We start from the raw sequence: 23,063 nt of genomic DNA, 5'->3' as shown, positions 1-23,063 counted from the left end.
TCCCATCATAGGATAACTTCCAGCAAAATCAATCTTCAAGAAAAAAGGAAGGGGTCCTGCCGAGAATATAAGGAAACACTCTGGGGATCCGGCAGCACAGCACAAACTTAGTTCTTGTGAGCCGCACAAAACCAACTTCCGCCCCAGCGGAGTTGCGTCCGGAAGGCGCGGCCCTGGAGGTCACGTGGGGCCGCGGAATTACGGCCTGGCGAGGCGGTCAGGTGGACGCCGTAGGCCACGTCATGTCGGCTGTTCCATGAACGTCAGGGTGGGGGCCGTCCCTATCGCAGGTATGAGACAAGTCCAGCTGCGTCGTGAGTGGTAATCGGAGGGCAAGAAGAATGATTTGCAGGGGCTCCCAGTTTTCTTGGCTGTGGCACAGTCTCTTTGAGGGCCAGGTTCCTTCGGTTTCTTCCCAACTCCCCCTGGTTCCCCCCGTAGAATTCCCGTTGGTATCGCCCGAGCCCCACCTCCCTCCGCTCCGCCCCCGCACACTGAGAACAGGGGCCCCTCACGTGACCCCAGCGCGCTCCCGCGGGGAAACATAGTCTCGGAGGCGGCGCCGCAGGAGACTGAGGAGTTGACCGAGCGTTGCGCGCCGCGGCTTTCCCCCGGACGTCAGCGTTGAGGACACGATGTCGCGGCTCTCCCGCTCACTGCTTTGGGCCGTCACCTGCCTGGCCGTGCTCTGCGTGCTGTCTGCGGAAGAGAACCCAACCCCGCACACGAACGTGACGAGTTTAGCGCCCACCTCCAACATAACCTCGGCGCCGGTGACGTCCCTCCCGCTGGTCACCACTCCGGCACCAGGTGGGCGCGGGCCCTATGGGCTTTCCGCCGAGCCGCACTGCCTGCCCGTCTTGCGGTCGGGGCCCGGGCTGGGGCCAGGGTCGGGCGGGCCGGCCGCGCTCGGGGTGCGGTGGCGACTCCGGCAACATGGCGGCCCGCCTGGAGTCCACTCGCGGTTGAGCCGGTTGGGGAGCGCTCTGGGGGGCAGGGGACTCGCGGTTCCCCGTGGCTGCGGGGCTGGGGCCCACCTCGAAGTGTTCCAAGTCGAGGTGCCTTTTAAAAGTGCATCGTAATCCCTAGCCTCACTTGGGGTCGGAAGTGAGGACGTGGCTTTTCTTCGCGGGGGCAGCGGTGGGGTTGAGGATGGGGCCGGGCGTCGCGCCTCTGAGGTTGGCGGTGGGACCGAGCTGCCTCTCGCTGCGGCCGGTCGCCTCTCTCCGGAGGTAGCTTTTTCCGGAAGTCCGGGAAAGAGAAACTTAAAGACGGTAATGCTCGCTGGTGTCTCAGACTTGAGTCTGAGAAAGTCGCTTGAGATTTAATTACATTGATTCTGCAGATAGGAATAGAATGTAGCTGAGGTTTGAGCACGTAGTTAGTGAAAACTTCACACTTCATGGTATGCGAAAAGGAAGAAAAGTACCCATATATGTACTGAGTGTTTTGCGTACGTATCCTGAGGCTAAACTGGAAGGTAAGTAGTGAAACCTAGGAGGTAGGTGCAGAGACAGAGATGAGTAAACTCTCCTCACAGTGTATGTTTATTCTTTTTTCAATTGTTTTTAAAATTTTCTTCACTATGTCCTGTGCTCAGACAGCGTATTAGTAGGTTGTGGAATTGGGATTTGTGCCCAGGTCTGTGGGTTTTCTAAAACCTGATCAGGAGCATGTCTTTTGTTACGTACAGTCGAATAGGCTGGTTAAGGTATACATACATTTTAAAGCAGAAATTGGCACATACCGTGACAACGCAGAAGAGAGAAGGAAGATAAGTTTGAGGTAATAAGCAGGAGAAACACCAGATGTTTAAAACCTGCAGTCTCGTATGATTGGTTATTGTAGTTAACATTAGTTAAGAAGTAATGTTTGTGTAGTTAACATTGGTTTTTCGACCGAAGAATGCCGAAGTGTAATGATTTTTATCACGGCATTCATAGTCTACAAATTCTCCTCTAGTTTTAGTATTTTATAAAAGTTTGATAAAGTACATAGTAAACTTAATGTTTTGTTAGTTTCAGGAAGATGTAATGGTAACATTTCAAAACGAGGGAAGTAAATTGCAGTATAATACTGGGAATTCTAACCGCACTATTTTTAAGGTGATAGAGCAGAATATGTTTGTCTCCGACTTAATTTGGCAGTTTCCTTTCAGAATTGTAGTGTGTGTGTAAGAGAAGGTTGGAAGTATCAAATTGCCTTTGTGTAATTGAAGTGCGTGCAAAGGAGGTACGTATTTTCTGGAAATCATAGTGGGTGTGGTGTGGTCTGAAAGGTAGGAAGTTTAGTTCATTGTAAAGAACATTTCAGACATTTCACTCCGCTAGACCCATCAAGCACAAAGGTTTTTAAACAGCATGTTTTATGTATACAAACTTAAAATTCATTTCTACTTTATGAACCCTCCACCCGCCCACCGTACGTGTCCCAGTCTTTAATAAGTACTAATGGTGAAGTATTGAAAGCAGTGCCTCTGCAGAACTATTTTTTAGGCAGGAGCAAAGCAAATGAAAATATTCGGAGGCATCTAGTTTCTAGGAAAATGAATAGAGCCCAATTCTTTTTTTCTTTCATTTTACTGCTTTTACTCACTGGAAAATAGAGCACAATTTTATAGTCCGTTCTTCTCCGGAAATTGAATTATGGTGATGAGTACTTGTTTCTGGACTGTTTGGCCTAGGATGAACTATTGACAAATACCTTGTTAACTTGAATTATATGCACGTGAATATGGCCTTATAGATGTTGTCTCCAGTTGTAGAGGATCCTGTCAAGAGTAGATCATTTATGAGTCGAGAATCCCTGGGAAATGATCTTTTTTTGCAGCAGAACGGGCATCATCAGGGCTTGGGTTCAGCCTGTTTACCACTGTTACTACTAAAAATCTCAGGGTTTTATCTGATGTTTGGGCGTAGTGATTTTCTCATATGTAGTGTTGGTCTTACAGCCAAGCCTTTTTCTCAATATTTTTATGTATTAAGGATGCTTTGAAATGCCTGAATCCTTAATGACTGTGTGTGTCTTTCAACTAGTTGTCCTGTGAAAAAGGATTGGTTAGATAGATACCATCAGGCACTGTACTAAGAGTGACCACTAGCTTGTTTGTTTTTCTAATGCGTTTACTTACAGCTTTGTAATGATTGGAATTTCTTAGTAAGCCAGTTTATAAAGTTTTATCATTTCTTTGAATTAGTAATTTTGGTGCTGTATGTAATACTTACTGTTCAAAAAGATAATACAGATTCAGATAAGATACCAATAAAATCATTGATTTCATGCATCTCTTCCCCCAACCCCCCAGAAACCTGTGAAGGTCGAAACAGCTGCGTTTCCTGTTTTAATGCTAGCACTGTTAATACTACCTGCTTTTGGATAGAATGTAAAGGTAAGAAACTTTGGGGATGCAGAACTGTTTTGTTATAACATTTTAAAATACAATAACTCTTGAACACTTGGAAGTTATGTAGGACATTTAGGATATTGTGCACTATTTATTTTGTAAATCCAGTACTCCTTTAAAGTGCCAGTTGCCTAGCACTCCTCCTGAAAGTCTCTTTTTGTTTCCCATCCCCCCTTTAGATTCCTGAATACTTGATAACTAAAGCTCAGTAGTGTGTTTTTTTATGAGATGGAATCTCCTGTGTTGCCCAGGTTGGTCTTGAAATCCTAGGCTCAAGCAATCCTCGTAGCTTGGCCTCCCTAGTAGCCAAGGCTACAGGTGCGTGCTTCCTCGCCTAGTTTTTTTAAAAGGCTGTTTTAGGGATTAAGAGTACTTTAATAAACTGAAATTAACTGTGAATGAAGGTTATGTTGAAAACTGTTTGAGACATTGATTTACAGATGTCCTGCAACGTGAAATACGAAGAGACCTGATTAACTGTTGGATGCTTAGGTATAGAGAAGAATGAGGCGGGGAGAGTTGACTCTTCTGTGCTTTTGTTAATACAAGAGGTCGAGAACTAGCGGGAAGGACATTGAAATTCAATAAAGTTCTTAGTAGAACCATGAGATTACTGCATAAATTATTTTAATTCTGTTTTTTTTAATGTAAAGTGGTTGTACTTTCTTATCAGTAAAACCGTCTAGTCGTTTTGGTGGTTTTTTGTTTGTTTTTAAGTAGAAAAGCCAAAGCTACGTAAGTTTTTTTATTTGGTAAAAATTTTAGTAGTACTAGAAATTACATCACTATGTAAATTTCAAAAGGCTCTTTAAGGTATGAACTAAATTGGGTTAAATTAACTTTTTTGTTATAGAAGTGTCTCTTTTTTAGGTCATAAAATGGGATTTAAGGGTGTACTCTTCACCTTTATGTGAGAGTATGCAAGAGTTGGTGAATTTTGGAGATGGAATGCTCTACTTTAAGATTTCTTGGGAAAGGTTCTCCCCTTAACTCTTGCTGCAAGTCTACCTATCCAGGAAAGTTATTTTAGAAGGTATAGAAGACTAAAGCAGTGAGATCTGGAATAGAGTTTCTACGGTGTTATGGGGTGCCTCTTCTGTTTACTAAACCTCTTAATAAAAACCCTGACCACTTCAACTTACTGTCTCTGCCCTTTTTTGTTTTTCTTTTTTAATAGGAGTTCTGTATTCTTAGTAGAGGCAGGGTCTCACCATACTGGTCAGGCTGGTCTCGAACTCCTGACCTCAGGTGATCCTCCCGCCTTGGCCTCCCAAAGTGCTGAGATTATAGGGATGAGCCACCTGCCCTCTTTTTAGATGATGGCTGCCTTTCTTGATTGTGCAGCAGTCTTTCCACAATTCTGAGATCTAAGTGTCGCAGATTTATTTGTTCTGTATATTAATGTGAATTTTTAATGCATAAAAGAGGGATCCTGTGTAATCTCTAAGTCAGTGGGAAAAGGAGAATGACAGGATTTTATCTGTGGGTTTAACTTTGGGTCAAAACACCTCTAAAGTTGGTGGTTGTTTCCCCCCCCACTTCTAAAGTGTTTGGGTTTGATGTCATAGAGCTTAGTAGCAAAGTCAAAGGTAATACAAATGGGTGGTTGATGCTCTTTGTCTCTTTTTTCCACCCCCCCCCACCCCCGCCAACAGATGAGAGCTATTGTTCACATAACTCAACAGTTAGTGATTGTCAAGTGGGGAACACGACAGACTTCTGTTCTGGTGAGTATTCATATTGGCTGCTTGGAAGCTGACCACAGAGAGGTGAGGAAGATCATTGCCTCAGAAAACCTTGTTTCAGTGCTTTGTTTGAAGCATTGCCATAATCCTCATCTTGTTAGAATTGGAATATGAATAACATATTCATATTGCTTGATTGAAGGATGCTATTTGAAGCGTGATTTAGTGATTTAGCTACAGTGTGGATGCTGTAAGTGTAGATGCATTTTCTGCCCCCACACTTTTTTTTTTTTGTTTAAGCTTTTCTAGGAATTCATCACAGTTTAGACCCTATGTATCTTGCAGGTCTGGAAAACCTCATTCTGGCACTTTCTGTGTTATGATACTGGGGATTGTTGATTGTTACATTTAGTCTGCAGCATAGTTGGTGCTATGGTTAAATGAGCTTTTCTATACCCATCAGTTTTCTGTATTTTAATCTAAGTAACTTGATTGCTCTTTAACCTTTACTATTCGTCCAACAAAATGTTAAAATTCTACTTGAAGCTGCTGATTTTTCTAATGAGATTGTAAATCAGTGGGAAAGGCATGTTCCTAATTTGATGCATAGATAATAATTGAATAGAAAAAGATTTTTGTGGAGTATGTCTAACCTTGGAAGACTACCTTTGACTCTTTAATTTTGGTAGGGATTGCCCCATCCCAGTGTGAATTTGGTAACTGAAGATTTCATTAGTATTAGATCAGTTTTACTTTACACGGGGTGCATAATATAGTTCAGTGGTACAAGAACAAACTTTTTTTGAGACAGTCTCTTTGTTGCCCAGGCTGGATTGCAGTGGCGCAATCATAACTCATTGCCACTTCGTATTCCTGGGCTTAAGCAATCCTCCTGCCTCAGCCTCCCCAGAACCTGGGATTACGGGTGCATGCCACCATAACTGGCTACCTTAAAAAGTTTTTGTAGAGATGGTGTCTCACTGTGTTGCCCAGGCTGGTCTTGAACTCCTGGGCTCAAGCAGTCTTCCCACGTTGGCTTCTCAGAGTGGTGAAATTACATGCTCGAGCCCCCAGACCTGGCCCAAACATTTTTAATAGTTATTTATTTTAATATGTGTGAGATAAACTAATAACTGTCAGACCTGTGGTTTTGTGATACTGCTTAGAGACAAAAGTAATGAAGATTTTGTTATTATTAGAACGTTTTTGAAAACACTGATTTAAAGGAAAACTGAATTTTTAATGCTGCTTATTTGATGATATACCAGTTAGAATTAGTTCTAATTATACCAGTTAGAAATAGTTTCAGCTGTGAAGGACATAAACCCCCAAATTACAATGGTTTAAGCAGTGGACTGATTTACTTTTCTCTCATGTAAAGGAAGTCTGGAGTAGAGTTCAGTTCAGCTCTGCAGCCATTAGGGACTGAGGCTTCTTTAGGTTTTCACTCTTTCACTTCTCAAAAATGGCTTAGACCCTACTGTCCAAGGTGGGTGCTTATGTTCCAGCCATCACATTGATTTTTTTCCTGCCAGCAGGATGAAGAAGGGAGTGAAAGGCTTGTATCTTACTTTAAGGATGTTTCCTAGAGGTTACGCATGATGACCTAGATGCACTGGAGACTAGGAAATGTCTTTTCAGGAGGAAGGGAGGTGTTGATAAAAATTGGTGATTCTATTTCTAAAGAAGAAGAGACTGGTATTTGGGGGCAACTGTCAGTCTCTTCCACAGGTAGTACTTAAGTATGGTAAAAAGTGGTACTCAAATGATTGCAGGTCAGGAAGTAGCGTTATAGATTGTGATATTTTAAATAGCTTTGAGGTATATGGTTTTTCTTTTTTCTGTTTTTAGTAGTGCCCACAGCCACTCTGGTGCCAACAGCCAATTCTACAGGTAATTCAAGATGACCATTTTCTTCCTTTTCCTTCAGTATTTTTAAGCTCTTGATGGATTAATTTTAAATAATTATGTAAAAGTTGTTAGTATAATTTTAAAGATGAGTAAAAACTTAAAGTCTTAGACCACAGCAGTTAACGTTAATCTCTACCTTTTGTGACAGTGACACATAGCTCCAGTGTTTTGTATTTGGTGAGTATGAGCAGATTTGCTGAGGCTGTGTACGTTGAGTCTATAAAGTACTTTTTATAGATTTAGTGGAAATCTTGGGAAATGTAGAAGCTTAAAGTAAATTATAATTATTATCATCCAGAGCACCCCAAAATGTTTTCAGTGATTAATTTCTTCTAGTCTTTTTTATATGTGTATCTAAATAAATACACTTTTTATGAAATTGTACGATAATGCTCATGCACCTTTGTATTTCTTTTTTTTTTTCTTTTTTTTCTTTTTTCTTTTTTTGTTGGAGGCGAAGTCTTGCTCTGTTGCCCAGGCTGGAGTGCAGTGGTGCAATCTTGGCTCACTGCAACCTTCACCTCCCAAGTTCAAGTGATTCTTCTGCCTCAGACTCCTGAGTCGCAGGGATTACAGGCACCTGCCATCATGCCCAACTAATTTTTGTATTTTTAGTAGAGACACGGTTTCACCACGTTGGCCAGGCTGGTCTTGAAATCCTAACTTCAAGTGATCCGCCCACCTCAGACTCCCAAAGAGCTGGGATTACAGGTGTGAGCCACCGTGCCCAGCCTGTATTTTCTCTCTTAATGTAAACATTATGGTGTACACTTAACCCATCCTGCTCTTGATTGGAGAGTTAGGACATCTCTCACTCTCCATGCAGTGAACATCTTATATGGAATTGCATTTGTATTTATGTCTGATAGGATTGAGTCAACAGAATTTCTAGGTCAGAGGGTATGATTATTTCAAGACTTTCCAGAAAGATTTATTATTTTCATTCCTGTCAACCTGAAAAGTTTTTATCATACCCTCAACAGCGTGGATAAGAACTCCTTAAAATTTACTAACTTGATAGGAAAAGTAAATATTAAATACTTAACATTTTACCAATATTAAATGCATCTATTCCAAGACAAGTACTAGGGTAGATGGTAGGGATAAGCCAGCCTTTTGTCTGCTGTAGGAACAATGAAAGATCTCAGCACAGCAGGTTGGGAAATTTGTAGGAAGGTATGTGTATTGGGTGGGATGCAGATGTGGTGATAGCTTGGTAGTGAAACGGCACTGGTAAAACTTGGAGAGAGCCTCCCAGGTGGAGCTGCAGGTTAGCACATGTGGAGGAGATGTGTAGTACAGTGAGGTCAAAGAGTGTCCCATCCTGTGCAAGGTGAGAAGCAGTTAAGTTGATCTGTCACCAGGGCAAGAGCAGAATGGAGAAGCATCAAGTATTCCTTGATGGTAGACTTGGATGTTATCCTGAAAGATTTTAAAGTATGTAGGTCATATGATCAGACTTGCATTTTAGTAAAAGAACTTATTTTGGCATTGTGGAGAGTAGGTTGGAACGATGCCAGAAGGAATTCAGGAGATTAGATAGCCAGTTACAGTAATTCTAGAGGACAGAGGTGGGCTGCAGATGTATGCAAATAGGTTTAGAAAGTAGAAGGGGTAGGACTTCATGACTGAGAGGAGGAGAGGTAGAGTGATAGGGAGAAGGGGAGGAATTTTCACCAAAGTAAGCAAGAAAGAGGAAGAGCAGTCATTGATGGTTGGGGCTGTCATTTGGGATTTTAGTTTAAGATGCCTAGAATCCATTTAAGTGGGATCTGTTCAGTATTCGGGAAACTGCAAGTCAGGCAAGAGTTCTTGGTTAAAAATATAAATTGGCATAGATAGTAGTAGAGGCACTGGAGGAGCATATAGAAAGAAGGGATGGGGCTTGAGGACCAGACTCAAGGAAACAGTAATGTCTAAGGGCTAGAAAGAGGATAGGGGAGGAAATAGGGATGGATAGGGTAGTTAAAAAGCCCAGAGAAGTATGTGCAAGAAACTAACCGTATGTGGTTGTGGGTGTCGTTTTTCAAAGGAAAAAGTGGTCAAGTGCTATAACAAGGACAAGAACTCAATCTTGAAACAGTTGGGCAGCGGTGTGTGGAGCTGGCTTGGACAAACTTTTGCTAGCCAGTTATGAGTAGCTCTTTCCAACCCGTGTTCAGTGATACCATGTTGGTAACTTGAAACTGGTTACCGTGGAAATAGTCATGCCATGGAAGTCTGCAAATGATACAAAACTTATTTTGAGCTGATGATTATATGGTGATGTGGTTGTAAATGTTTAACACTCATTAGAAGACATTGACTAAGTAGGATGTTGAAGGTTGCTGAAACCAGAGGTGTTTGGAGAAAAGTAATTTTCAGAAGGTTGGTTATGAAAAGAAAATGGAGTGCAGGAAGTAGGGGAACAATTTCTTCAGAACTGTTGTTTATTTCTTCAGAACTAGGTTCACTCTTGATGTAGTTCTCTGCAGCTTTCTCCACCCTGGGTCCTCCTGTGAATTGCCATGAGTCTTTTGTGCTGTAGCTCTCTTTGGTGCTGTAAAGGTGGAAAGTGGCAAGGGCTTATCTGCAGAAAATGCATCAATTGACACTAGTTGAAGAACAAACCTTTAGGCGGTTACTTAGGCGGTTGCTTTTCCTGGCATGTGTACCTTCTGCCAAAGAGAGCAAGTGAGAAATGAAGGGGCAGTTAATGCAAAGAGAATCTAATTTATATAGAAAGGTGTATAATGAGGTTAATTATAATGGCCCTCCTTCAGTACAAATAATAGAATAGCCAAAATATGTCAGATATAGTGGAAAATGTTTATATGAAGTGGAAGATAAACTGTATTAAGCAATTGTAGTACAATTTTAGCTTTTGTTGTATACATGCCTAGAAAAATGGCAGGAAGTAACCTTTTTCTCGGATGGGACTAATTCAGTATTTTTATGGCATTTTCTAGATTTTCTTACCACTAATAGCAGGTTTTATAACTTAAGATTTTTTTTTGTTACCTTTCCTAATTTTTTTTTTTTTTTTTAGTAAAACAGTAGGTCAACAGAGGTATATTCCCTAAGTGGTGCTTTTATTTTGAAAATATTGTCAATGTAATACTTTTTTCAAAATTGAAAATAAAATATTTTGCCTACTTATAAAAAAGAACTAGTTTTTACCTTGTTCTGAGGCTGGGTAGTGAGAATCAAATTGCAAATTTGCAGAATTTTTTTTCTAACATTGTCAAACAATTAGTAATAGTGTTTTGAGATTGAACAGAATTTGATGTGTTTAACTTGTAAAGTTATTTTTTGTTGTTACATAGAAGCAGTAAAAACCTTGATAGGAATAATGAGCTTTAACGTAATCACAGCCTCTAATCTAGGAATTCTGTGTAAGGACCAGTCTTATCAGAGATAAGGTCAAATATTTTCCCCTAAGATTTTCCCAGCATGGAGAGATGAGAGAACTGTTTAATCAAGAGCAGAATGGATGAAAGTATGTACAACAATGCTTGAAGTAAGAGGCAAAAGAAAGCAAATAGGTCTGAACATATCCATCAGTATTATTTGTATATCACCTATTAGCTTCTAAGTAGTATCAATACTAATAAAAGAAGTCTTAAGCTCTCTGTTTACTTATTGTCATGTAAAAATTAGAATACTTTAGTTTCCTAGGATTCTGTCAACTTTGGGACATGGGTAGTCTGCCTGTTACGAGAGTCCTCGTCTTTAAAGATCTGCTTTTAGCAATATCTGAAAACTGTCAAGCCCTGCTCTTTCAGTGTATATTTACTGTTAAAGCACAGAACTTCCTCTTTTATATTAGTAGAATTTGGGAGGATGCTGATTCCTATTGAGGTTTTTACTTTGATTGTTTGAAAGTCTAATACAGTGAAAAGATTTACCTCATTTCTGTGCTTCATCAATAGGTATTTGGCACCCTTTCCCTGTCTTTTGTGGGTTAAGCATATCACTTTGAAGTCTATTCAGTTATGTACTTTAAACAGAAGTAACATTTGTTTTCCAGATTCTCTTTAGCCCTCAAATCCTTTTTTCTGAAACAGTACAAAAATGAATGTTTGCATAGCACCTTACATTTTTATAAAAATATAACTCTCATATGATTAATCTTCCTCATCTTTCCCCAAAGCATCCCTAGCTGCCCACCAGCATAAGCAGATCCTCATATTGAAGCCCTTGCACTCTGAAGCCTGACTTACCTAATGATTTCCTAAGACAAAAGAAGCTCTCTTAGCTAGTGACTCCTATAGTGCACTTTCCAAAAATTTGAACCCTACCCTTAGGACAACCTCTTAATGAAACCTTTCTCAAACGCTCCAGCAAACTTTGAATTTATTTGGTAGCCATTTGGATGTTAGAAAAAATGTTAATTTGTATAAACTATATTCACATCCTTCCTTTCTGAAAGCCTTGGTCAGACTTCTATTAGTATTGATACTACTAGTAGAAATGTAATAGGTAATATACTGGCTGGACACGGTGAGTCATGCCTGTTATCTCAGCACTTTGGGAGGCCAAGGCGGGCAGATCACTTGAGTTCAGGAGTTCGAAACCAGCTTGGGCAACATGGTGAAACCCCATCTCTACTAAAATTACCAAAGTTAGTTGGGTGCAGTGGCGGATGCCTGTAATCCCAGCTACTTGGGAGGCTGAGGCAGGAGAATCACTTGAACCCAGGAGGCAGAGGTTGCAGTGGGCCGAGATTGCAGCATTGCACTCCAGCCTGGGCAACAGAGTGAGAGACTCTCGGAAAAAAAAAAAAAATTGATGATACACTAATTATTTAGTAGCTCTTTGGATGCTAGGAAAAATGTTAATTTGTATAAACTATAACCACATATATGAGAACTCCTACAGATGACAACTTGTAATACACATTGTTCACTGTTCCCTTCTTAAGAGTGATTTAGGCTGGGCGCGGTGGCTCACGCCTGTAATCCCAGCACTTTGGGAGGCTGAGGCGGGCGGATCACCTGAGGTCAGACTTCAAGACCAGCCTAGTCAACGTGGTGAAACCCTGTCTCTCCTAAAAATAAAAAATTAGCCGGGCATGGTGGCACGTGCCTATAATCCCAGCTACACAGGAGGCTGAGGGAGGAGAATTGTTTGAACCCGGGAGACGGAGGTTGCAGTGAGCCAAGAATGCGCCATTGGACTCCAGCCTGGGTGACAGAGCAAGACTCCGTCTCAAAAAAAGAGTGCTTTAGTCCCTAAAATGATTTTATGTTCAAACTGACCCTTCTCAGAATGTGCATTTCTTTAGCGGTATCATCAACTCTTAGGCTGGTGCGAAAGTAATTGCAGTTCTTGCCAATAAAAGTAATGGCAACTCAAGTAGTATTTTGTCCCCATGCTATGTGGTGGACTAGAGCTTACACTTGGGCTCTTAGAATCTTATGTTGGGGAACTGCGGGCCCAGGGCCCCTGTTCTTATAAAGCTTCATTGGGAACATATCATGCCCATTCATATGCAGGGTGACTTTGGCTGCTTTTGCATTACACAGTGCCCAAAGAGTAAAATATTTGCTTTCAACCTGTTTAAGAAAAGTTTGCCAACCCCCGAAGTGAAGAAGATAGGCAAATCTCAGTACCCTTGTAAGAGAGAACTTAAGACTTTATACTTAGGACTTGAATAGTTTTTGTCTTAGGAGAAAGATTATGAAGAACCGATAGTTTCCTCCCCTAAATATATTCTTGCCCTTGGCTGTGAGCAAGATAAAAAAGTTTTGGCAAATTTTATCCAGATATATACATAAGTTTTATACAAGATATATACATAGATATTAACAATTTTATGATTGCTTAATGTTTTAAAATACACTTAAATCCTAATATTCTTGGGTGCATAGCTATGTTAGTGAACCATTAACTGAAATTTGGCTTTTGGTCTCTTAAAAAATTGAAAGCATGTTGAAGTTGGCAGCATTATTTTTTGAAGCTGTTAGATAACTGGGAAGCTAGAAATTTAAGATTTTTTAAAAAGACATTTTGTTTTCATTCCAGCTAAACCCACAGTTCAGCCCTCCCCTTCTACAACTTCCAAGACAGTTACTACATCAGGTAATTGAGGCTTTTTAGATTAACAGTGATGTAGGATGTGTGTACGATGTTGCCCTTTACAATTTCTACCATCATTTTCCAGGTTTCTTCATTAATGGTTATGGAACTGCTCTTACATTTAGGGGGGATCAAGGTAGTGCTTTGTTAACACAATAATGATAGCTTTGCTGAAATGCCTCTTCTTATTTTTAACTGTGTAATCACATTTGACGTGACACTTTAGAATTAAGTAGTAATGTTTTTCCAAACATTTCAGTACAACTTGTATGTAAAATCGGATTGGTTGTGTGCTGTAAAAGAGAGCATGGCAATTTGAGGGAAGATATATATCCGTCCTTTTCTGAGAAAGGTCTAAAAAGTCTGAATCACTACCAGATGTCACCTCACTTAACCTTTTCTTAACATTGCTCAGTAATGTGAGTATTAGCTTGTTATTAAATGATGATTTGACATAATCTAATTTAAGTCATATTTAGATTATGCCACAGGATACTGTAGTTACACAGGTTAGGAATCCTTTCCTCCACCCATATTTTTAAAAAACTGATGCTAATGAATCTTCTACCTGCTTTTTGTGATTTCTTTGGCTTCATGCTTACGCCACCTTTTTCTCATTTTCAGTGAAGCCACTCAGTCTTCACAAGAAGGAATACAAAACGGTTGTGATTAATTTTAAAGTAACCAACTTGTACAGCCACTGTACTAAGAAAAAAGTAACAGTTATTTTAAATGGGAAATCGCTTTTTCTGTTTCCTCTTGAAACATTTTACTGCCTGAAAAGAAATTCAGATTTTTGTTTTTTCCTTATTACTTGATAATACTTCCTCACGTGAAATTTATTGGCAGGATATGCCTTTAAAAACAAATTATTTTACTTGTTGAAATTATAATTTGCATATTATTAAGATTATTTTTGTAACATGAAAAATTGCAACCATATTTTTGACCTAATACTAGTAAATTCACAATTCATGTGAATTTTCAGTACTATTGATGTTTACAGTCGCGATTAACTAAAAGTACATAGTCTGAAGAAATTGTCGCATATTTTAGAAGTGTTTGATATATTCCCAGGGCACAATTTACATACCAGGAGAGTTTTTCCCATTGTTTTTATATTTGTAGTAGTACGACAACATTGACCACTTTGTATCCTTCAGTGGAAATGAAAAATGGGATATGGTTGTCTTCCTCAATTAGGGATAAATTCTAGCTGTAAAGACTTGACTCGAGGAAATAATTTATAGAATTTAACACATGGCAAAACAGAGGCTCAGGTGAGTCTTTAAATTACAGTAGAGGACCATGAAACTTAGGAATGGCGCTTCTCTTGTCTTCCCTAACAGGTACAACAAATACCACTGTGACTCCAACCTCACAACCTGTGCGAAAGTCTACCTTTGATGCAGCCAGTTTCATTGGAGGAATTGTCCTGGTCTTGGGTGTGCAGGCTGTAATTTTCTTTCTTTATAAATTCTGCAAATCTAAAGAACGAAATTACCACACTCTGTAAACAGACCCGTTGAATTAATAAGGACTGGTGATTCATTTGTGTAACTCACTGAAACCAAAATACTATCTTTCAAGATGTCCCACATGGAAGACGCTATTCCAGGATCTTTAAATTTCCATGGATGCATATAGGATGTTTGGGAGCATCATCCGTGAAGAAAAAAATCAATTAAATCATTGTGTTCAACAGGAATATTTAAAATACTCTGCATGAATCCTGTGGCCGTCTTCTTTTGTTCTAAATAGCTGCTGCTGTGGGATTATATTTTTTTTTTCCTTAACATGCCAAATGTAACTTTCTGTAAGTGATGGAAAATGTTGTCTTGTGCAGACAACATCATGACTCTTGGCAGTTTAAATTTAGTAATTTTAATTTAGTGAGCAGAATTGAGAAGAACGTGCCAAATGAGAATCAATTAGGTGGATTTTTGGCTGTCATTTCAAAAGTGGAATAAATTTATAAATTTAGTAGTACAAATGGTATCCTTAGAGTAAAATTTTGTGCTTGATAACAGCTATTTTTTCTACATTAGAAATAAGATGCCACACAAGGAATTACATTCCAGATTTAAAGAAATGAAAGGATACCATTAGTGTATAACAGGTTATTCATACTTACAAAGCACCTTATGTCATTGAGAAAATAAAGAACAGTGCCTTAGAAGACAGTGAAAGGTAAGCTCTAGCTATTATGATTTGTTCTTTCACATTAAAGAAGGGAAGGATTGGTCAGCGGATGTAACTTGGATGTGAGCAAGTAAACCTGTTTTAGATATCATACTGTTAATATTTAATTGAAAATTTATTTCAGAGCAGAGAAACTTAAGCTAAAGGCTGTTATACAAAATTGAAAGACTTCATATATTGAACCTCCCAACATTTTTCTTATGGCTGTTGAAAAGTATAGAGCTAAATTGATTTAATTATACTTTCCTTGGTACTTTAAAAAGTATGCTAGCATTATTGTACCTTGAAAGGATTTCCACCAGACTTTCTTGAGAAGTGACTTCTTTGGTGAGGCAAGAAGGAAATACATTATTTTAGAATCATTTACTATTTAAATGAGACAATCTTATTATTTTAGAATCATTTATTTAAATGAGACAATCATTTTAAGTTTTAAGACAGAAGTGACCAATGTAATTTCAAAACACCTAAGGATTTTTTGGTTGATCAGGTTACTGTAGATTTTTACTGATTGTCCTGAATAAATAGACTGTGCTTTTTCTTTTTCTCTCCCTTCCTTTCTTCTTGGTTTCCCATAGTATAATAAGCATGCATACTTTAACTTCTATAGTTTTCTTGTTTAGAGGGTCTTCAGTTTTAGAGAATTATTTCTCCCTTGCCTTTGACTCATTGGACTAGTTCAGAGGCTTTAAGTAGTTTAAAATGGGCTTTTGCTTTTCTAGGTCATTAACGGTTTTTATTTAGTTTCTTTAGCCAATAGTGGCTGAGTTTCGCACTTGATTTTCAATATTTTATAGTAAGAAATGACAGATTGCTTGGGTTCATTTCATAAACTGAAACTCTGCATTTAGATAACTGTTAAAGGTTATTAAGATGAAGATTTACTGTTTCTTTGTTACTCGGTACAGCTGTTTGTTTTACTTGCACATTTGTACATATACCTAATGTTTTCAAGTGCCTTAATTGTTTAAAATCTCTGGCTTCAAAGTTTCTTGGGGAAAGGTAGGTTTACCTCACATTTTTTGTTTCCATTAGTAATATTCTAGGTACCTCACAAAATGTATTATGGTGCCATGGCTGTTAGTTTTTAGTAAGTGCTGTAGGATTAATTTGAAAATAGGCAGAATTCCATTCCTCCAAGGTGGCAAAAATTAGCTACAATGATGTAATTGTCCTTTACCTGGGTATGAATTCCCTGACACACATTAATGTCAGCATATGTAGCAAATTTTGTGAAAATGTAACAATTTGAAGGTTCTGTAATTTTGAGCACTGCTCTAACAACAACAAGCATAATATAAAATTAGTTAGATTTTGCAGGTCTACAGATGAGCTCTTGCAACAGAACTCACAGCCTTTTTACTTTTTCCCCTAACTTTAGCAATGTAGTATCTTGAGCCATTCATAATTTTTGGGTTTTTTTTTTTAAAATCCAGAAGGTAATAGAAACCTTTTCAGATTTTTCATCTGATTTGTTCTTGCAGATGTTCTTCTATCAGATACCTTATTTTACCTTACAGATATTTGTTGCACAGGCAGATACTGCTGTATTTAGACATTTCTATTTCAGTTCATTAAAAACTGCAAAACCAATCTGTATCATGTACCAAACTGACTTAAAATAAATCTACATGTTTATTGAATTAATAGTGTGTTATTGCGTTTTGCTTATAAAATTTAATGCTTGCTAGATTTATCTTAGTCCACTTGGGGTGGGTGTTCTACTCAATTTTTATTGCTCCTCTAGACCAGCAGATAGTTACTGAGGTGCATGTTCATATCAATAGAAAGCAGAGCCTTGGAAGTAATAGGTGGAGGGAGGACTTGGTACTCCTGTGGGAGTGATTTGCAAGTTGATCTTCCACAAATCAATAGAAATTATGCTGTAGTTTTCCAATAATTTATGAGAGGAATACTATCTTGTTTTTATATATTTGAAAGCTAGTTTGTGACTTTCTGCCATTTTAGTTCATATTGCATATAAAGTAAAAACCAAGTACTATTTGGTATAAAATTACTACCAAGCTACATGCTGTGATTTTAAAATGTGGTTCTTGTTATTTTGTGGGCAAAATTATGTTCTAGTTTAAATCACTGGACTTGAACTAAGAATTTACTTCTCTATAAGCCTTAAAACCTGTAAGGGTGGACTGAATAATTCACTTTAGAAATCATGAATTTTGGGTTTTGTATTAGCCTTACACATGGTCACATTTGATTTAAGTAATACAAAACTTGATGCTAAGCTTAATGACTCTGGTAAACATTAGAAACAATTTTTTTTTTTTTTTTGATATGGAGTCTCACTCTTGTCACCTAGGCTGGAGTGCAGTGGTGAGACCTCAGCTCACTGCAGCCTCCACCTCCCAGGTTCAAGCGATTCTCCTGCCTCAGCCTCCTGAGTGGCTGGGATTACAGGCGCCCACCACCATGGCCAGCTAATTTTTGTATTTTTTTTAGTAGAGATGGGGTTTCGCCGTGTTGGCCAGGCTGATCTCGAACTCCTGGCCTCAAGTGATCCACCTGCGTTGGCCTCCCAAAGTGCTGGGATTATAGGCGTGAGCCATCATGCCTGGCCTTGTCCAGTGTTTTTTAGTCATTTCAGAATCCAGCCTCATTTCATCGCAGCTGGAAGAAAAAGTTCAAGATAGGGTTTATAATGTATTATTTTTAAAATTTTCAATTAATAGATTTTCTTAAATATACTTCTTATAAAACAAATTGCATTTAAATATTACAGATACGGTGTCAGTCTGCATTGACTATCCCCAGCCCTTTTCTCCTCTTGCCTTCCTCTATTTACCAGAATGGTGATACAGAGGTAATCACTGTAACTGGTTTACAATTAATGGATTTATATAATCACATAATTGTATGTACCTTTGGAAAATATGTAATGTAGATTTTTATTTTATCATCCTGTAATGTTCACTCGCTTTTTGGAGATCTTTCAAATGTAGTGTTATGTGACTATACCAAAATTTTTTTTTCCCCTAGGGTACATGTGCACAACGTGCAGGTTTGTTACATAGGTATACATGTGCTATGTTGGTTTGGTGCACCCATCAACTTGTCATTTATATTAGGTGTTTCTCCTAACGCTATCCCTTCCCCAGCTCGCTACCCCTCAACAGGCCCCAGTGTGTGATGTTCCCCTCCCTGTGTCCATGTGTTCTCATTGTTCAACTCCAGCTTATGAGAACATGTGGTGTTTGGTTTTCTTTTCTTGTTTTCTGTTTTGCTGAGAATGATGGTTTCTAGCTTCATCCATGTCCCTGCAAAGGACATGAACTCATCCTTTTTTAATGGCTGCATAGTATTCCATGGTATATATGTGCTACATTTTCTTTATCCAGTCTATTATTGATGGACATTTGGGTTGGTTCCAAGTCTTTGCTATTGTGAATAGTGTCACAGTAAACATACGTGTGCATGTGTCTTTATAGTAGCATAATTTATAATCCTTTGAGTATATACCCAGTAATGGGATGGCTAGGTCAAATGGTATTTCTAGTTCTAGATCCTTGAGGAATTGCCACACTGTCTTCCACAATGGTTGAACTAATTTACACTCCCACCAACAGTGTAAAAGCGTTCATATTTCTCCACATCCTCTCCAGCATGTTTCCTGACTTTTTAGTGATTGTCATTCTAACTGGCATGAGATGGTATGTCATTGTGATTTTGATTTGCATTTCTCTGATGACCAGTGATGAGCATTTTTTCATATGTCTGTTGGCTGCAGAAATGTCTTATTTGGAGAAGTGTCTGTTCATATCCTCTGCCCACTTTTTGATGGTTTTTTTTGTTGTTGTTGTAAATTTATTTAAGTTCTTTGTAGATTCTGGATATTAGCCCTTTGTCAGATGGACAGATTGCAAAAATTTTCTTCCGTTCTGCCTGTTCACTCTGATGATAGTTTCTTTTGCTGTGCAGAAACTCTTCAATTAGATCTCATTTGTCTATTTTGGCTTTGTTACCATTGCTTTTGGTGTTTTAGACATGAAGTCTTTGCCCATGCCTATGTCCTGAATGGGCTAAACCAAATTCTTAATTTCTGTGTTGGTGTACGTAGTATGGATACCATAATTGACACAGGTATTTACCTATTGAAAGACAAGCTTTTTGCAGTTTTTAGTTCATAGCAACAATTTTACAGAGCATGTTTGTATCTGCCACTTTGTTTATGTGTGACTTTCTCTGGAGTAGAAATGGAGGCGTGGAAATCTGCTTCAGAGGGTTTCCACACTGAGGACTTTCACAGAGATTGCTTCCCACTTATCACTGGCAGCAGATCACTTGATAACCAAACAGTTTTTAAATTATAATATTCTGGTGAGTGGAATGATTTCCTTGGTGAATCGTCAATTTTTCTTTTTTTCTTACCAATTTGTAGGGGTTTTTGTTTTAATCTGAAAATACGCTGGTTGCTAATCCATGGTGAATAGATTTTTTAATAGATTTTTGCCAAGTAAAAGCAAACTGCCTCTCACGGTGCAAAAGGCTTTAAGGAAATAACTGCATGTCAAGTCCCAGGAGCATACTAATTTGTTTCAGTAAAGATGCTAAGTCTGTGAGAGCAGCTGCAATTGAAATCACCACCTCATTAAGATGTGGAACTGATACTCCCTAGTTGTTTCTAAGATCTGTCTTCTGCATAGGCCAGAGTGGTGAGTTAAATGATGAAGGGATAGGTATCATCACCCTTGTTTCTTTCGAGTCTTTGATGGTGGCATTAATGCCCAGGGCCATTTCCCCAGGGTTATAGTATTGCTTCTGTTTTGCTTTTTTGATAGGGAAAGTTCCAGAGACTTCCAGTGATCCTACCATAATTGATTCTTAGCTCATATGTCAAAAACAATACGGAAATTCTTCATATTGTTAATTGTATTTATTCTAATTACTCACTCAGGAACTGGGGAAGTAGTCACAGGGTGGGTCCATGTACCTATTTGGTCCATTGTAATTCAGAACTGAGCTATGACTCTATATCATCTTACTGTAAGCCTTCATTTTGACTGGTAAGCCACAATGGTGTTTTGGGTACCCAAGAATTAGCATTAATTTAGGCCCTGGGTCTAGTAACCACCAAAATGTCTGGGTATTTTCTTTTCTCTGAAGAACAGTAATTTAAGAAAACGATTGCAGGTCCCTTGGGGAACGGTTTGGAGGAAGATTTATAACATGAACCTGCAGCAGTGAAGGGTCCTTCCTCAAGGAGATCCAGCCTCCCCTTTGGTCAAGGGCTTCTGGTCTGTGAATTGACTCAAATCTGGAACCTGGGTCAGAGGCTGTGACTCCTCACTGTGGTGACTGAAGTTTTGGCTACTAGACCTGTAGATTTTTCTGTTATATACATTAAGCAATTCTGTTACATTAAGCAATATAACAGCAATTCTGTTATATACATTAAGCAATTTCTGTTATATACATTAAGCAATCTATGATTTCATACTTGGGGACACATTAACTACCAAAGAACTCTGCAGGCCAAGGGATTCTGACTACTGATACATCCCTGTTGCCCTTTATAATGGATGTGCCTACCTTGTCTTTTGCCAGTTAAAGCCTGCCACTTGGTGCTTCCACTTTGGAATTGCATTTTCTTCATTGAAATCACGGGGCCTATCTCAATGGCAATGAGAAACTTGATGAGCTTATAAATACAACTGTCATTGTAATTTATCATGCCAATAATAAAAATTTGTGCTTGATTTTTAGCAATATCATCCCTGTGACTATAAGAAATAAGAGATACTTTTAGGTGTATCATGGAAGCTTTCTGGTCTCAGACCATGAATTAAGCCTAGAATTAAAGGTCATGAGCTTGTCATTTTCTTCCAGAAGTGCTGAAGTGCATTCAAAAAAATCCACCTCACACCACAGTTTCTACAGTCAACTTGACTACCATGATAGTGTAGTAGCAATTGAGGCTCCTAAAGGCACATACTTCAGTAGGTACTTTAGCACAATCTACTACCGGTAACAACATGATTGTGAAGCCACTGCATGCAAATAATACTAACATTCCAATTTCCTATTGGCTCAGCACTGAACAAATCCCAAGTTCCATCTGTGTTCTGTTTCAATACATTTTCTATTGTTTATAACACTACCTGAAACTGGGAAATTCGTAAACAAAAGGAATTTATTTCTTAAAGTTATGGAGGCTGGGAAGTCCAAGGTTGAGGAGGCACATTTGGTAAGAGCCTTCATGCTGGTGGGGACCCTCCACAGAGACCTGAGGCAGCACAGGGCATCACATGGTGAAGGAGCTGAGCATGCTAACCCAAGTTTTCCTTTCTTATAAAGCCACCAGTCCCACTCCCATGATAGTCCATTAATTTAACAACCCACAAATCCATTGATTTGTGGATTGAATGGATTCATCCACTCATAAGGGCAGAGTCTTCATAACCCAATCACCTCTTAAAGGTCTCACCTTTCGGTACTGCCACATTGGGGATTAAATTTTAACATGAGTTTTGGAGAGGACAAACATTCAAACCATAGCAGGTCTATCCTCTGGGAACACCTGCTTCTGGTACCAGTTCTATATCAGTGATGGGCCAATCAGGAGACAGAAAGCACACAGTAATTCAAACAGGGAAAGTCTGATATAAAGAATTATTAACTATATCAAAGGATTGGCATACTGCTTGTAAGCAATAAAGAGAACTCGAAAGAATACAAGGATAGCAGATGTAGGGACCAGCCACTACCCTTCAGGGCTGAGATCTAGACCTCATTGGAGGGGATCTGGCCAAAGCTTATTGGATGGCTGAGAAAGTCACTGAGACTGCAAAGCTATTCAGAGGGATGCTGGGGGGGACCCGTCACAGGAGGTGCCATGCAAGTGGCACTCTACCATGGAGCTACATGCATCACTGGAGCCAGGCACCACAGAAGCTGTATATGCTACAGGAAGCTGGTGCTGCAGAAGCCATGCACACTGCAAGAGCCTGCCTAGAGGAGCGCACGGTAACCTGGGAAAAAACCCTGCCACGTCCTCCAGGGTCCCTCCAGCACCCTCTACTGACAAAGCTTAACATCTTGCCAGTTGGCAAAGAGGAAATGTTTATAGGGTCCATATTTGTTATTGCAGAACAGACAATAAAGAATGAATTTGGAGCTGAGATATCAGTTGATAACTGACAGTATTTTATCATACTGAAGTTTTAGTTCTGATATCAAAGTTATCAATTTTCCTCTTGGCTTTAATATTGCTTAAAAAAATCAGTTTGTGCATGTGTCATGTGTGTCTGTGTATGTGTGCATGTGTACGTACGTGCATTTAGATCTTTAATCCATTTGGAATTTATAATGTATGGGGTAAGGTGATGATTTTATTCCAGATAGCCTCCATGTTCTCTTTAATTTGAAAAGCCACATGTATCATATATAAATTTATGCATGTAAATGTTTCTCTGCTCTGTTCATCTATTAATTGCTTTACACAAGACAGATTTTCTTGTCTGAACAAAAAGGACTTGGATTAGGACTTGACTAAAGTCTGAGGAATTCTTTGGCATTTGTAGGAAGAATGAAAAGATTGTTAATAGAGGACGGCAAATTTGTTTTCTAAGTGAAACAAATGCTTTGATGTTCATTTGTGTTAATCTCTATTAACATACTTTGGTTTTTCACTTGTTAGTAAACACTGCTTAGAAGTGAGAGCCTCTATCTTAGCTGTCCTGCCTACCTACTAACTCTAGAATTCATATTGAGAGGCTGCTGGTTGACCAGAGGCAAAGGCTGACTTGCAGGAATGCAAATCAATGCTTAGGTTTTAAAGTCTAGGA

General features: G+C 39.0%; 1 protein-coding gene across 3 annotated transcripts; it reads left to right on the top strand.

Moving 5' to 3' along the window:
* Positions 1 to 544: 544 nt before the first annotated feature.
* Positions 545 to 16,908, top strand: CD164 (CD164 molecule). Of its 3 annotated transcripts, none has more exons than XM_015137257.3 (6): positions 545 to 810; positions 3,305 to 3,388; positions 5,059 to 5,130; positions 6,940 to 6,981; positions 13,006 to 13,062; positions 14,409 to 16,908. In XM_015137257.3, exons 1-6 carry the CDS (start codon positions 636 to 638, stop codon positions 14,573 to 14,575), a joined length of 597 nt encoding a protein of 198 aa, XP_014992743.1. In that variant the 5' UTR covers positions 545 to 635; the 3' UTR covers positions 14,576 to 16,908.
* The last annotated feature ends 6,155 nt before the right edge of the window (positions 16,909 to 23,063 follow it).

This window comes from Macaca mulatta, chromosome 4 (assembly GCF_049350105.2).
Source record: "Macaca mulatta isolate MMU2019108-1 chromosome 4, T2T-MMU8v2.0, whole genome shotgun sequence".
Lineage (NCBI taxonomy): Eukaryota > Metazoa > Chordata > Mammalia > Primates > Cercopithecidae > Macaca > Macaca mulatta.
The sequence above is the reverse complement of the archived record's forward strand: the minus strand, read 5'-3'. Positions and strand labels throughout refer to the sequence as shown.